Source organism: Lolium rigidum, chromosome 7, assembly GCF_022539505.1.
Source record: "Lolium rigidum isolate FL_2022 chromosome 7, APGP_CSIRO_Lrig_0.1, whole genome shotgun sequence".
Lineage (NCBI taxonomy): Eukaryota > Viridiplantae > Streptophyta > Magnoliopsida > Poales > Poaceae > Lolium > Lolium rigidum.
The window spans coordinates 80408686-80422739 of record NC_061514.1 but is presented as its reverse complement, the minus strand read 5'-3'; the positions used below and the strand labels follow the sequence as shown (position 1 = coordinate 80422739).

The window sequence follows — 14054 nt, the reverse complement described above, 5'->3', positions numbered from 1 at the left end:
AGCCAACAGAACAGCAAATATTATCTTGTCAAAAGTTTAAGATTACGAGGCTAGGCACAGAAGTAATCTTGTTTCTTGCGGTGGCATAGCCGGTGCATGATGCATCTGCTTTAGCTAAATTCCAGTGACACTTCACAAGGAATACGATGCAAATATCATATCTCTTGTCACTAGACTAGTAAAGTACTGCCTCCCCCAGGAAGAGGAAAGAGGACAAATTGCCACGTCTGAAGCACGCTAGCTCTTCTGATCAATCAATCCTGAAACGCAAGCTGCCACGATCGTTTCGTCTGCAAACAAATCTGCAACCATAAAAAAAAACACCGAGACAGACGAGAACAAATCCTGAAACTGAAGGCCATTTTCTGCGACGGGATAAATCTGGCGATTTTATAGGGAAGGGATGACGGCGTCGCAAGTGGATGAGGAAGCAGTGTAGGAGAGCCGCCCTCTCTTCCCACCTCCAGTTGCTCATCTCATATTCTCATCCTGTCATCCATACGCCCCCTCCTCTCTCTCTCTCTGGAGATTTGCGCAATTATTCTCCATTGTTTGTCTGCATGCAGAGAAACCCCCAGGGCTGGTCGCCTCATCTCTTATACTGCACCCATCCCGACCACCACCTCCATTTCTTGCTCCTACACCCACCTCTTCCCCTAAACCTTCAGGGGACAACCTCCTGAAACAAGGTAATAAAACCTAAAGGAGGTTAAGAGTAATTTATAATTTTATCATCAGGTTCTTGATCCAGTACATGGTCCAGTTCTTGGACACTGCTATGTTATTTCCATATATTCTTGATTTGATCGTGTACAATTTTCAGAGAATGATTCACCTTTTTGCATGTAAACATTTGTATCTACATGTAACTAACCTGGGTTTGTTGTTTGTTATGGAGTGGTGCAGGTGGTGAGTAGCAGCTTAGCACAGAGAAATGGAGGTCACCAATGTCACGGAGTACCAGGCAATCGCGAAGCAGAGGCTTCCCAAGATGATCTACGACTACTACGCGTCCGGCGCCGAGGATGAGTGGACGCTAAAGGAGAACAGGGAGGCCTTTTCCAGGATCTTGTAAGATGCCTATTCTTGGTTGATTCTGATCTTCTTTCTTTTCTATATATGTCATCTGTTTGTAGAAATGAGTAGGAGCAGCGGTGCAAGATATCTAGTCATATGTTGCCATGATTAATCAGGCTCTAGTACATACACCTTGTTCTTGTAGATTTCAACCTCGATCTTATTTCAAGTGAATTGTGTGAGGCTATTGAGTGAAAATGTGTCCTTTTGTTCGAAAATGAGCTGAATTTAGGGGTCTCGGAGTTTGTCGTATGTTAGAGCGCGTATCTTATTCACCAGATAGATATAACCAGAACTAAGTAATAACTGAAAAAGGGGATTCTGACGTTTTCGGTAGCGTATGTATTGTCTGAAGTTAATCAGCATATTACAGAATGTTTCTCAGTCATGCTATTTGTCTAAACTTCAGGAATAGATATGAAGTTCCTATTTTCGAGAGTTGCTGATCATCTGTTATTCTGTTTGCATTTGTTTTGTGTAGGTTCCGCCCTCGGATACTGATCGATGTATCCAAAATTGACATGACAACAACTATTCTGGGTTTCAAGCTCTCAATGCCCATCATGATTTCCCCCACTGCAATGCAGAAGATGGCGCACCCAGATGGTATTATCTCTGAAAATTCATTTGGCCGTGCTTAATTCAGCTATATGTTCCACACCAAAGTATAACGCTGTTGGACTTAAGAAATGGTTGCAGTTTTTGCATGCTGCACATTTTTGACCTTATATTGGCATCTCCATTCAATTTTCAGGAGAGTATGCAACTGCCCGCGCGGCATCAAAAGCAGGCACTGTAATGGTATGTCGATTCAGTTCCTTACAACAGAATTCCTACTAATAAATTGGACAATCCTATGCAATGAAGTAGAATGCGGTGCTAAAGTTACTATAAAATTTTCAGACATTGTCATCCTGGGCTACTTCAAGCGTTGAGGAGGTTGCCTCAACTGGACCAGGGATCCGTTTCTTCCAACTCTATGTAAATATATCAAACAGCTGATTATAACTCTTCTATCATTTGGTTAATCAGCATTCTGAATGACCACCGTTCATCTGAACTTTGTAGGTCTACAAAGACAGGAAGGTGGTCGAGCAGCTTGTGAGGAGAGCTGAAAAGGCTGGATTCAAGGCTATAGCGCTCACCGTGGATACCCCGCGACTTGGCCGCAGGGAAGCTGATATCAAGAATAGGTAATCAAGTCATATCCATGTGATTAATAGAGACCATTTGATTACAGATAATCACTACAAATGGGGACAAACAATAGTATATCAATGAGCAATGTGCTGAACATAACAGTCATACACTGAAAAGTAAGAAAAATAGAACATGTCTGCCAGGACTTTTAATGAGTGACCTTCTTGTGTGTGATGGTGCTGCAGATTTGTTTTGCCACCAAATTTGACACTCAAGAACTTTGAAGGTTTGGACCTGGGAAAAATGGACCAGGTGCATCCACCTTCCACAACAAGCCAACGATTGAATCTCTATGTTCATTTCTCTGTCTGTTTTCTCATTAAATCTCTATGTTCCGAGCAGGCCAACGATTCAGGACTGGCTTCATATGTCGCCGGGCAAATTGACCGCACCCTGAGCTGGAAGGTAAACATGATCTCACGAAAAGATTTTGCTCAGCATGACCAGAATTTACTCATGCATGAAACTCTGCCAGTCTCTGAATGAAATTATTTGGGTTTTGTGCAGGATGTGAAGTGGCTGCAGAGCATCACGACGATGCCGATCCTGGTGAAGGGAGTGATCACGGGAGAGGACAGCAGGCTCGCCGTCGAGAACGGCGCGGCCGGGATCATCGTGTCGAACCACGGTGCCAGGCAGCTGGACTACGTCCCGGCGACCATCAGCGCCCTGGAGGAGGTCGTGAAGGGTGCTGCCGGGCAGATCCCCGTCTTCCTTGACGGCGGCGTCCGCCGCGGCACCGACGTCTTCAAGGCGCTTGCTCTAGGCGCCGCTGGCGTTTTCGTAAGCACACGCTCCCTAGCTAGCGAATTATTGATGCTGCAGGTGATCGCCGATGACTGAGCTGATGTCGATGAGTGCAGATCGGACGGCCAGTGGTGTTCTCGCTGGCGGCGGCGGGGGAGGCCGGAGTGAGCAACGTGCTGAAGATGCTGCGCGACGAGTTTGAGCTCACCATGGCGCTCGGCGGCTGCACCTCGCTCGCCGACATCACCCGCAACCACGTCGTCACCGAGTCGGACAAGTTGGGCGTCATGCCTTCGCGCTTGTAAGTTATTATCAGATCAAAGCAATCGCACACAAGTCCGTCGACGCGCGCCACCGCTTCCGTACGTGCGTGCTCGTCGCCGGCGCCCATATGTCGAATCCAAGAAAGCGGAAGATTTTATATCGGACTTATGCACGGGGAATCGATGCATGATATGACACTGTAATTAATTTCGGACCCGATATGTGTTTCCAACTTTCACCTGAGTGTGATATGGATCGATCGATCAAGCATAATGAATTACATTACCATAAGCTCTATAGGTACAACTAAATGGTTATCTGAAGAAGAAAATGGAAGATCAATAGCTAGTAGAATTTTCCGGCCAAATTAACAAGCAAGCACTCCATTTTGAACACTGGCATCGCATACTATCTAATCAAAGAACAAAAAAAAAAAAACCAAATGCTAGTAGTACGTGTCTGCAACTTGTCATGCGCCAGGCGTAGCTAGCTAGACTAGGAGTGCGTCGCCGCCTGCCGGCCGCCGGCGTACGGTGACCCCGCTGCGGCGACCCTGGTCTTCCGCTTCTGCAGGAACTGCTGCAACGACCGCTTCATCGACAGCTCCGCCGCTGCCGCCTGGCTAATCACCGGCGCCACCCCCGCCGCAGTTAGTCCTGGAGGAGGTGCCAGCCTTGGAGGAGAACGTTGCGGCGCCGGCGGCGGCTTTGTATTCTGATGACCACCGCAGTGCGCGGCGGCACTGTTGCTGCTGGTGCTGCTGCTACTGTCCTGCAGGTGGCGATCGCTGTCCATGCGCTGCTGCTGCTGCTCGGTCAGAATCTGGTGGTTCGCCATGGTTATGATAGTCCTTGCCTGAGATTAATCAAATCAACGGATTCGTTAGTCACGCCAAATCAATCAGCAACACGAGAGCATAACAGGTACGTAGTCAGTTTGATTTTTATTGCCAACACGTTTTAATTGTCTGTTTTGTTTGACAGCTTGTTTCTTTTTCTTACTATCGCTGGCTAGTCAACTGCACATCTTACTGCTCCACCAAGTAATGCTGCTACGGAGTCCTCTATAGTTTTTGCATGTCCCCTTGATTTGGTACAGCACGTGCCGAAATAATTTGTCAACTAAATTTAAGTCGCACTATAATGAAATATTATTTTTTGTTTGAACTTTCAACCAAATTAACAAATATGACCTTTACGTCGACCTCCTCGATTGAAAAAAAAAATACAACTTAGGGGCTAAACATCCCTCCAAGCAGTTCAATAGAAATTTTATGGGTGTGCATAAGCGAGAGAGTGGGCGCTGGCACTCTTACTCAAGATCTCGTGGGCAGGGAGGTATGAGCACCTCCTGGCCATCCGAGCTAAGCCTAGGTACACCCTCGATTGGAAATTAACTAGTTGAAATAGTCAAGGACTCAAGGTGTATGGCATGAGTGATCTCTTGAGCATGTTAGTACGAACTTCCATTCAGTTCAGAGTTGAGAGTTCCTTGCTAATTTGCTCTAGGCTGCAAGATGTTCCTGTTAGCTCTACAAAAGTCGATTTTAAAGTTTTGGCATGATTTCCATGGAGGGAAGCTACTCCTGGTGATTGGTCAAGGATCCATACTTGATCGACAATACAGTACTTGATTTTGCCTTAATCACTTCGAAAACTGAGCCAAGCATGCATGATATAGCTAGCTGATGGTGGACCTATGGGGATGGAGCAAATTCTGTAGCTAGGCAGTTACCTGGAGCTCGGTGACGTCCACGGCGCACACCCGGCCGTTGTAGAATATGGTCATGCTCCTCCTCCTCGCCGCCGCCGCTGCCACCGACGCCGCTGCCTCCTCCGCCACCGCGCTATTACCGCTGCTGTCGCCTGTCCGCAGCCGAAGGGTCAGCTCAAGCGCCTCCTCATCGTGCCGCTCCTCCGCCGCGCTCCTGCTTCCCGCCGCCATTGATCGATGTATATCTTCAGCTACGAGGCTCCTTATGATCGAGCAGCCGGCTCAGGAATTAATATGTGTGAGATACTGAGATGAGATCGATCAGCCGATGGAGTTTGGCCCCTCTCTATTTATACTCCATGGGCCATGGCTCACGAAACGTTGTGTGCGCCCGCACGCCGCACGATGGCAACGGGGACGGCGGTTTGGTTTGGTTTGCTCGTTTCTTTTGGCGCCAAGGCGCACGTGAAGAATGCGTGCGGAATGGAGAAGGGAAAGAGAAAAGCGGGCGGAGGCACAGGAGTATGAAGAAGGGATACTCCTTTCCTTTTTCTTCTTCTTACGGGAACTTTAGAGCATCTCCAGTCGCGTCCCCCAAACCGTCCCCCAAAACGATTTGGGGCGCGCCGGACAAAAAAAGCGTTCCAGCCGCGTCCCCCAAAGCCCATTTTTGTCCGGCGCGCCCCGATACGGTGTCCGGCGCCCGAGCCCGTCCCCGTCCCACGGGGACGCTCCGGGGACGCCGGACACAATGAAAAGCGAGGCGGGCTCCCACATGTCGGCGACTATTTGCATAAACCGTTGGTTCGCGCCTCTTTCTCGTCGCTCCTTCCTTCCCGCGCCTCCCACCCCACCGCCGCCGCTGGATTTCCCGGCCGTTTGGGCGTCTCGATCCGTGCTGCGAGTCGGCACCGTTGTCGCGGCCGGGGCTCCCGCCGGTCGTGCCGCCGCCGCCGCGTCGCGCCGCCTCCCGAACGCGCCGTCAAATCCGCCCCACCTCCACGTACGAAAGGTGCTCGACGACTTGCCGGGTAGGCGCGATTGGTCGCTGTTTGTTGCGTCGTCCGCCTCGACGCAATTTTAACCATTGATTTTGCTTTAGCCATGGACAGCGACGATGAGATGGTTGCCCCGCTGCTCGGAGGACGAGCAAGCGTTCGACGACGACCTGCGGGAGCATTTGCCGATCATCGCGTCCCTCCAGGACATGCTTGACGCCGAGGCGGAGAAGAGGAAGAGGCCGCGCCGCGGAGGATCAAGGCCGGGAAGAAGGAAGTCGAAGCCCCGGCAGAGGATGGAGGGGCATGCCATGCTGCACAACGACTACTTCGCCGACGGGGCAACACATACCGACAATTTTCGGCGCCGGTACAAGATGAGCAAGGGCCTGTTCATGAATATCCTCCACGGCGTTCGAGAGTTCGACCCCTACTTCAAGCTCAAGCTCGACGCTGTAGGCGTTCTCGGGTTCTCATCCATTCGAAGTGCACCGCCGCCATGAGGATGCTTGCATACGGAGCACCTGCCGATACACGGGACGACTACCTTCGCATGCGTGAGTCTACTGTCATTAAGTGCATGTATAAGTTTTGCCGAGCTGTGGTGGGAAAGTTTGGAAAATACTACTTGAGAGGGCCAAATGAAGAAGATAGTGCAAGGATCATGGCCCAAAATGCAGCGAGAGAATTTCCTGAGATGCTTGGAAGCATCGATTGTATGCACTAGTCATGGGAGAACTGCCCATTCGCTTGGCAAGGTATATACAAGGGGCGTCAAGGATATTAGAGTGTGGTGCTTGAAGCTGTGGCAGATTATGACCTATGGATTTGGCACTTTCTTTGGCATGGCGGGATCACACAGTGACATCAACGTGTTGTTGCGGTCTTCGGTGTTCAGCAAACTAGTCGAAGGGCATGCTCCACCATGCAACTATGAGATCAATGGCCACCAATATACCAAAGGCTATTATCTAGCCGATGGTATATATCCAAAATGGGCCACTTTTGTCAAAACAATCTCGAATCCATCAGGTCTGAAGAATTCTCACTTTGCTACACGACATGAGGCTTGCAGGAAGGATGTCGAGCGGGCATTTGGTGTGCTTCAAGCACAATTTGCCATTGTCCGGTACCCTGCTCTAAGCTGGTCTCACGACCAAATGTGGGAGGTGATGCAGGCTTGTGTGATCATGCACAACATGATCATCGAGGATGACCGCAAGAATCATGTTAGGTCACATGTTGGTCCCTATGAGTGTCAAGGCCCTCTCGCAGAGGTTGATCATGAGTTGCCTGCAGATTTTGCTGATTTTCTCGCCATGCACGCAGAGATCCGTGACAGCAATGTGCATGAGCAACTTCAAGCTGATCTCGTTGAGCATTTGTGGAGGATCAAAGGAAATACCGTGGCACCTTGATGTATCATCTAGCCCTTTTTATTATATTTGATTACTTATTTTATTGTTTATTGTAATTTAATTTGAAAACAATCCTCGAAAACATTTTTTTCATATGCTACATTTGATATAAATGGTTTATGTGTTAAAAAAATTATTTTAAATGTTTGGGGGCGGCGTTTGGGGGACGCGGCTGGGGAGCGACGTCCCCCAAACGCGGCACGAACAAAACACGTCCCCAAACGCTCAATCCGACGCGGTTTGGGGGACGGTTTGGGGGACGCGACTGGAGATGCTCTTACTCTTATTTCCATCACATCTTTTCCCCATTTTGAGTGGCTTAATTTGTGTGCGCTTGATTTGTCCAACCCGCAGACTGATCAAAACCAGATCCATCATGCAGATTAGTAGCAGGCTTAAACTGCGTGTCGTGATTCTTTTCCACCTGTTGTCGGCACGTGCTCTTTTCCCTTTGCGTCGAGGAGTAGAGGAGGGGCCGACGTGCCACCACATCGACTTGTACCCTCTTGTTTGTCACATTTTCTCATTTATGTGACAAAATTTAATCGGCTAATTCATACTTGCACAGCACTTAGCCTAAAAATTGCACTTCACATGAATATTGAAATACTTCTGCTTCACTACACCTGCAAAGTTAAACACAACAGCGGTTGTCCTACCCCTTCAAAACTAAGAGCATGATGAGCCTTAACGAATAACTAAGTTATATCTAGCCCTGTAGAAACCCGTATATATAACCCAACTAAATAGCCGATGGTATGCCCGTGGCGGTCAAGGCGTGGAGGCGGCGTCTGGCTAGAGCAGTGTCACACGCTTGGCGACAACGTTAAGACACATGACATGGAGAGTATGCACGATCCGAAAAAGGCCGACGAGACCGACGAGTATAGGTGATCGGGAGGTTGCAACCATCAATGGCAAATGCAGGGTCAGGAGGTTACGATCGTGACCTCGTTGTGATCTGAAGGTGCAAGCGGGACGGGCACACAGTTAGACTAATCGTTGTATTGTAGGGAAACGATGCATGTAAAACAAAAAATTGCCTTACACGGACATCCAAGATCTATCTATGAGATTGCAATAATGAGATTCAATCTAGAACGATCTCACTGAGTAGTTGCGGATTAGCTCTAGTAGTCATATTATAGAAACCCGTACGACCCAACTGAATAGCCGATGGCATGCCCGTGACGGTGAAGGCATGGAGGCGGCGATATCCCATGTGAGTTTGAGCCCAAGTTGATGGAAACTCACAGGGGAGTGACAAGAGGTGGAAAGTATAGTCTCAATTACATCATCCACATTTACTCTATATCTTGAGCCATTTTTATTAGTGAGCCTTCCTATGAACTCTATGCTTACTAACAGATTTGTACCTTTAAAGTCTTCATATCCTTTAGTCTGAAACCCAAAGCTTATTTTTTGAATAAATTATTTTACATGCATCATTACATATGGGGCTATGTAGGTTATTAATCTATTTTCATTCATATCTCCTTCCATAAAGCCCAATGCGGCTTTATCTACTGATCCCCATCTTTTGTCTAATAGTGTAATTAAAACCTTCGCTCCTAATTTCTTTCTTGTCATACCTTTAACCCCTATAATATACATACCTTGATGAATATATTTATACCCACATTATTTGAGTTGTCCTTCAATATTCTTGCTCACAATTCTTAAATCTACTGGATGTGTTAAAACACTTAATTCTACTTCTCTAGATATTCTATACAGACTACTCGTACGTTCAAACATAACCATATAATATACATGTTGAGGTTTTATTTTTCTTAATGTATCCTTTTGATATCTTTCTAGGTCTCTTTCAAGGTCTATTGCTTCTTCGAGATTATCAATATCATCAGCTTTGCTACAAGGTAATCTATGTTTCATTGACAAAGGTCTGGAATCTTGCGTTATTAACTGGAGGTTTTTGTCTCTTCTATTGCGGCTTTTAGATATGTCCATTTTTCTGAATTGATATTTCTCGACGATGTTACTAATCCTGACGAGGATAGCACAATTTCTTTATTATTTTGTACACTATTTAGCTTGTCTAAAGCCTGAATGAATAACTGGATGATTGTGTTATTTTACTTTATAATTATTTTGGAATCTTATTTTGGTGATCAGCAAAACAATAGGAGGTGTTAAATATTTAGATGCTTCGTTTAATGCGTTGCTGTATTCGGACATGCAAATTATGAAAGAATTAACTTCTTTACCTCTTGAAAGTGCATTTCATGATCTCAAGGTTTTGTGTGTTTGTTAACAACACCGGTGACAATCTAACTGTGTGCTAAGTGAGTTACAGATATAGAAAAGATATCATCTGATAAATCTCGACCCACTCAAAAAGGAAGAAAAGATAGAAGCTGAAGAAATTCCCTGGCCGGCACTGCCGGTGATGTTGGGCCGGCACTGCCGGCGGTTGCACCCCGGCACTGCCGGTGGTTGCACCCCGGCACTGCCGCCATCTCAGGGCCGGCACTGCCGGCGATGCTGTTCCAACGGGCAGAAAAGTGGGTGGGGTATAAATAGGACCCTTCCCCTACCTTGGAATGTTGCTCAAACCCTAAAGTCTTCCTCCACCATTGCTGAGCCACCAAGAACACCAAAATCGTCAGATCTCCTCCCTCAACCACCAAAATCCCTTGTGCTTTGGAGAATCGAAGGAGAACACCCCGATCTACATCTTCACCAAAGCGATTTGCATTTCCCCCTCATTTTGTTAAGGGCCCCCTTGCTAGTGTTCCTCTTTGGATCCCTAGTTGTTTGTTGTTGATGTATTCTTGTTGATTGTTGTGTTGTTACAGATTTGGGAGCCTCCAATTTGGTTGTGGATCTGTGCCCAAGAACCTTGTAAAGGCCCGTTTTCCGTCTCGAGGAAATCCCTCAGTGGAAGTGGGCTAGGCCTTCGTGGCGTTGCTCACCGGAGACCTGAGTGAAGCCTTCGTGGTGTTGGTTTGGCTTTCGTGGCAACCACACTCCTCCAAACGTAGACATACCTTTTTGCAAAGGAAGGGAACTACGGGAATCAACTTTGTGTCTCCGCGTGTTCCACTCTCGGTTACCTCTATCCTATTATCTCCCTATATATATTGCGTAGCTATATCTTGCTTAGTCGTTGACCTTGTCATATAGGTAAATTCACTTAGTTGCATATCTAGAGAATTTACCTTTGTGTCAAGCCTAAATTGAAAAAGAACTAAAAATTGGTTAGCACCTATTCACCCCCTCTAGGTGCGACATACGATCCTTTCAATTGGTATCAGAGCCTCGACTCGTATTTCGGGCTTAACCGCCTAAGAGTATGCCAGACGATAATGTTACGGAAGGAGCTGCAAAGCCGGTTTCTATGGATGATCTCAAGTCGTTGGAAACATCCTTGAGGTCCTCCATGGAAGCTCAAATGGAAAGCATGAAAAAAATGATTTCCGAGCTTTTGCCGCGGGCTAACGCCGTCATCCCCGTCATAGAGGGAAGGGACAAGAGTGGGTTAGAAAAGGGAGATGCTTCGGGCTCACCCTCCTCTACCACACCCTTGGAGAGTGATCACTTAGAAAATAATAAAAACCCCACTACTTCTCCTAGAGCAACAAGTGAGGGTGGGAGCTACCATAATGTGCCTCCATCTTTCCGCTCCCCCGACATTCCGGTTCCCCATCCGGGGTGACCCACCTAAGTTTAATGATAAAGATTTCGATACATGGCAATTTGAGTTTCGCTCTCATGTTCACAGTGCCTCCAATGAACTTTGGAGAATCATCTTGGAAGGCTTCAAGACTTACAACCCCGACAAGTTGACTAGAAGAGAAGAGGTTGATAATCAACTCAACGACATTGCCTTGCACATGATTCAAACTAGTGTGGGAACAAAGGACTTGTCTCTTGTTCGAAATTTCTCCACCGCCAAGGAAGCTTGGGATGGTTTGGCCGCTAGTTGCATGGGAAGTGAAAGCATGAGAAGGAACAAGTATAATGCCCTTCAGAATCAAGCCGAAGGATTCATGAAGATCATCAAGTCATGTATAGAAGACTTATCACCGTTGCCGATGCTTTCCGGAATGTGGGTGCCAAACACATTGATGACTCTTGGATCAAAGATAAGTATATTGATTGCATGATGCCATTTGAACCTGTTGATGTCAAGACTCTTGTTGGGAGAGAACGCTTTTCCTCTTTCACTTCTCAACAAGCGGTGCACGAGTTGCAAGCTCTCAAGGTGCTCGAGCAAAACTCTCATGATTCTCGCAACCGAGCTATTGGGATGTCAAGAGGGACCAACCTTGCCTTAGCAGTCAATTCCGTGGAAGAAGTGAACCCTCAAGAACCATACAGGACATCTTGGAGTATGTCCTATCCGGATGATTTGGAATACCACTACAATGACCACATGGTATTCCATGCTAAAACCTTTTGGGTTGATCCATCCAAGGGCCAAGGAAGACAATATCAAGAGAAACAACTCAAGTGGGTTCAAGGGTTTGGGACCAAAAACAAGAACTTGCTACAATTGTGGTGACAAGAACCATTTCATCGCCCAATGCCCCTATGAGCATAGGGAAACTCGTGGTGGAAGGCTCATTCCCAAGGACAAGGGTAAAGTCTCAAAGGCAGCCAACAAGAAATTCTACAACAAGGGTAAGAAGGACAAGAGACCTTCAAGGATTGTGCTAATGACCAAGGAAGAGTATTCTTCCGATGAAGTTGAGAGTAGTAGTGATGAAGAAGAAACCTCAAAGGAAGTGGCCGCCATTGCCACCACCAATATTCCCTCTTCATCTCTCTTTGAATCCCCCAATGAGAACCCTCACATCAAGAATGCACATTGCTTCATGGCTAGGTCCTCCTTGGGCACATCTATTGTAATATCAACTCAAGAAGAATACACCTCCGGTGGTGATGATGATGAAGATGAAACTTTGAATGGATTGCCACGGTCTATGTTGATAATGTTGAGAGTGTCCACTAGTGAAAGTATAATCCCTAGTCCTTGTTCCTAAATACTGCTATCGCTTCTTGTTTACTGTTTTACTGCATCTGTACTTCCTGCAATATTACCACCATCAACCACACGCCAGCAAGCACTTTTCTGGCGCCGTTACTACTGTTCATATATATTCATACCACATGTATTTCACTATCTCTTCGCCGAACTAGTGCACCTATTAGGTGTGTTGGGGACACAAGAGACTTCTTGCTTTGTGGTTGCAGGGTTGCTTGAGAGGGATATCTTTGACCTCTTCCTCCCTGAGTTCGATAAACCTTGGGTGATCCACTTAAGGGAAACTTGCTCCTGTTCTACAAACCTCTGCTCTTGGAGGCCCAACACTGTCTACAAGAATAGAAGCACCCGTAGACATCAAGCACTTTTCTGGCGCCGTTGCCGGGGAGGAAAGGTAAAAGGCACTCATACTCAGGTCCCGTGTAAAGTACTTTTCTGGCGCCATTGTGTGTGTGCTCGAAGCTATTTCCTTTAGATCCTTCAATTGCATCTTTTTGTTTCTTGTTTACACTAGTTAGGCATAATGGAAAACAACAAAAATATGAGAGATCTTTATGAACTTTATCTTGAATTAGGACATGATGTGTTTGAAGAGAGAATTAAAAAACCCATGGAACTTTATATGCATACTAATGGGAATGTTATTAATATGAATGCTTTGAACACCATTGTTGCTAATGCTATGGAAAATGCTAAGCTTGGGGAGGTCGGTTTTGATGAAAATGATCTCTTTAGCCCTCCGGGTATTGAGGAGAAAGTTTATGTTGATTATGATATGCCTCCCATATATGATGATTATAATGATAGTGGTCTTTTGTTGCCACCTACTATGGAGGATAAAGCTTGTTATGATTATACTATGCCTCCTATATTTGATGATGAGAATAATAATGATAGCTACTTTGTTGAATTTGCCCCCACTACAATTAATAAGAATGACTATGCTTATGTTGGGAGTAGTAATAATTTTATGCATGAGACTCAGGATAAGAATGTTTCATTTGATAGTTATATTGTTGAGTTTGCTCATGATGCTACTGAAAGTTATTATGAGAGAGGAAAATATGGTTGTAGAAGTTTTCATGTTACTAAAACACCTCTCTATATGCTGAAATTTTTGAAGTTACACTTGCTTTATCTTTCTATGCTTGTTGCATTATGCTTCATGAACTTGTTTATTTACAAGATTCCTATGCATAGGAAGCATGTTAGGCTTAAATTTGTTTTGAATTTGCTTCTTGATGCTCTCTTTTGCTTCAATTACTATTTCTTGCGAGTGCATCATTAAAACTGCTGAGCCCATCTTAATGGCTATAAAGAAAGCACTTCTTGGGAGATAACCCATGTGTTTATTTTACTACAGTACTTTTGTTTTATATTTGTGTCTTGGAAGTTGTTACTACTATAGAAACCGCTCCTTATCTTTATTTTATTGCATTGTTGTGCCAAGTAAAGTCTTTGATAGTAAAGTCAATACTAGATTTGGATTACTGCGCAGAAACAGATTTCTTGCTGTCACGAATCTAGGCCTAATTCTCTGTAGGTAACTCAGAAAATTATTCCAAATTACGTGAGTGATCCTCAGATATGTACGCAACTTTCATTCAATTTGAGCATTTTCATTTG

General features: G+C 45.8%; 2 protein-coding genes across 3 annotated transcripts in view; one reads left to right on the top strand and one right to left on the bottom strand.

Moving 5' to 3' along the window:
* The first annotated feature begins 514 nt into the window (after positions 1 to 514).
* LOC124670116 (glycolate oxidase 5-like) lies at positions 515 to 3577 on the top strand. Of its 2 annotated transcripts, none has more exons than XM_047206620.1 (10): positions 515 to 689; positions 899 to 1071; positions 1559 to 1683; positions 1832 to 1878; positions 1981 to 2058; positions 2146 to 2270; positions 2463 to 2529; positions 2620 to 2682; positions 2785 to 3060; positions 3141 to 3577. In XM_047206620.1, the coding sequence occupies exons 2-10, from the start codon at positions 935 to 937 to the stop codon at positions 3327 to 3329; spliced, it is 1107 nt and encodes a 368-aa protein (XP_047062576.1). In that variant the 5' UTR covers positions 515 to 689; positions 899 to 934; the 3' UTR covers positions 3330 to 3577. The 2 variants fall into 2 exon arrangements, with proteins under 2 accessions (XP_047062576.1, XP_047062575.1); XM_047206619.1 differs by having other exon boundaries at positions 517 to 689; positions 907 to 1071.
* Positions 3578 to 3783: 206 nt separating this feature from the next.
* The window catches only part of LOC124671589 (protein TIFY 5-like), an 82682-nt gene continuing 72411 nt past the window's right edge, over positions 3784 to 14054 (bottom strand). Inside the window, exons 2-3 of the mRNA XM_047207946.1 lie at positions 5023 to 5098; positions 3784 to 4143 (exon numbers count right to left, since the gene is read on the bottom strand). Coding sequence (XP_047063902.1) covers positions 3784 to 4143; positions 5023 to 5098 — 436 coding nt within the window. The remainder of the gene's footprint in view (positions 4144 to 5022; positions 5099 to 14054) is intronic.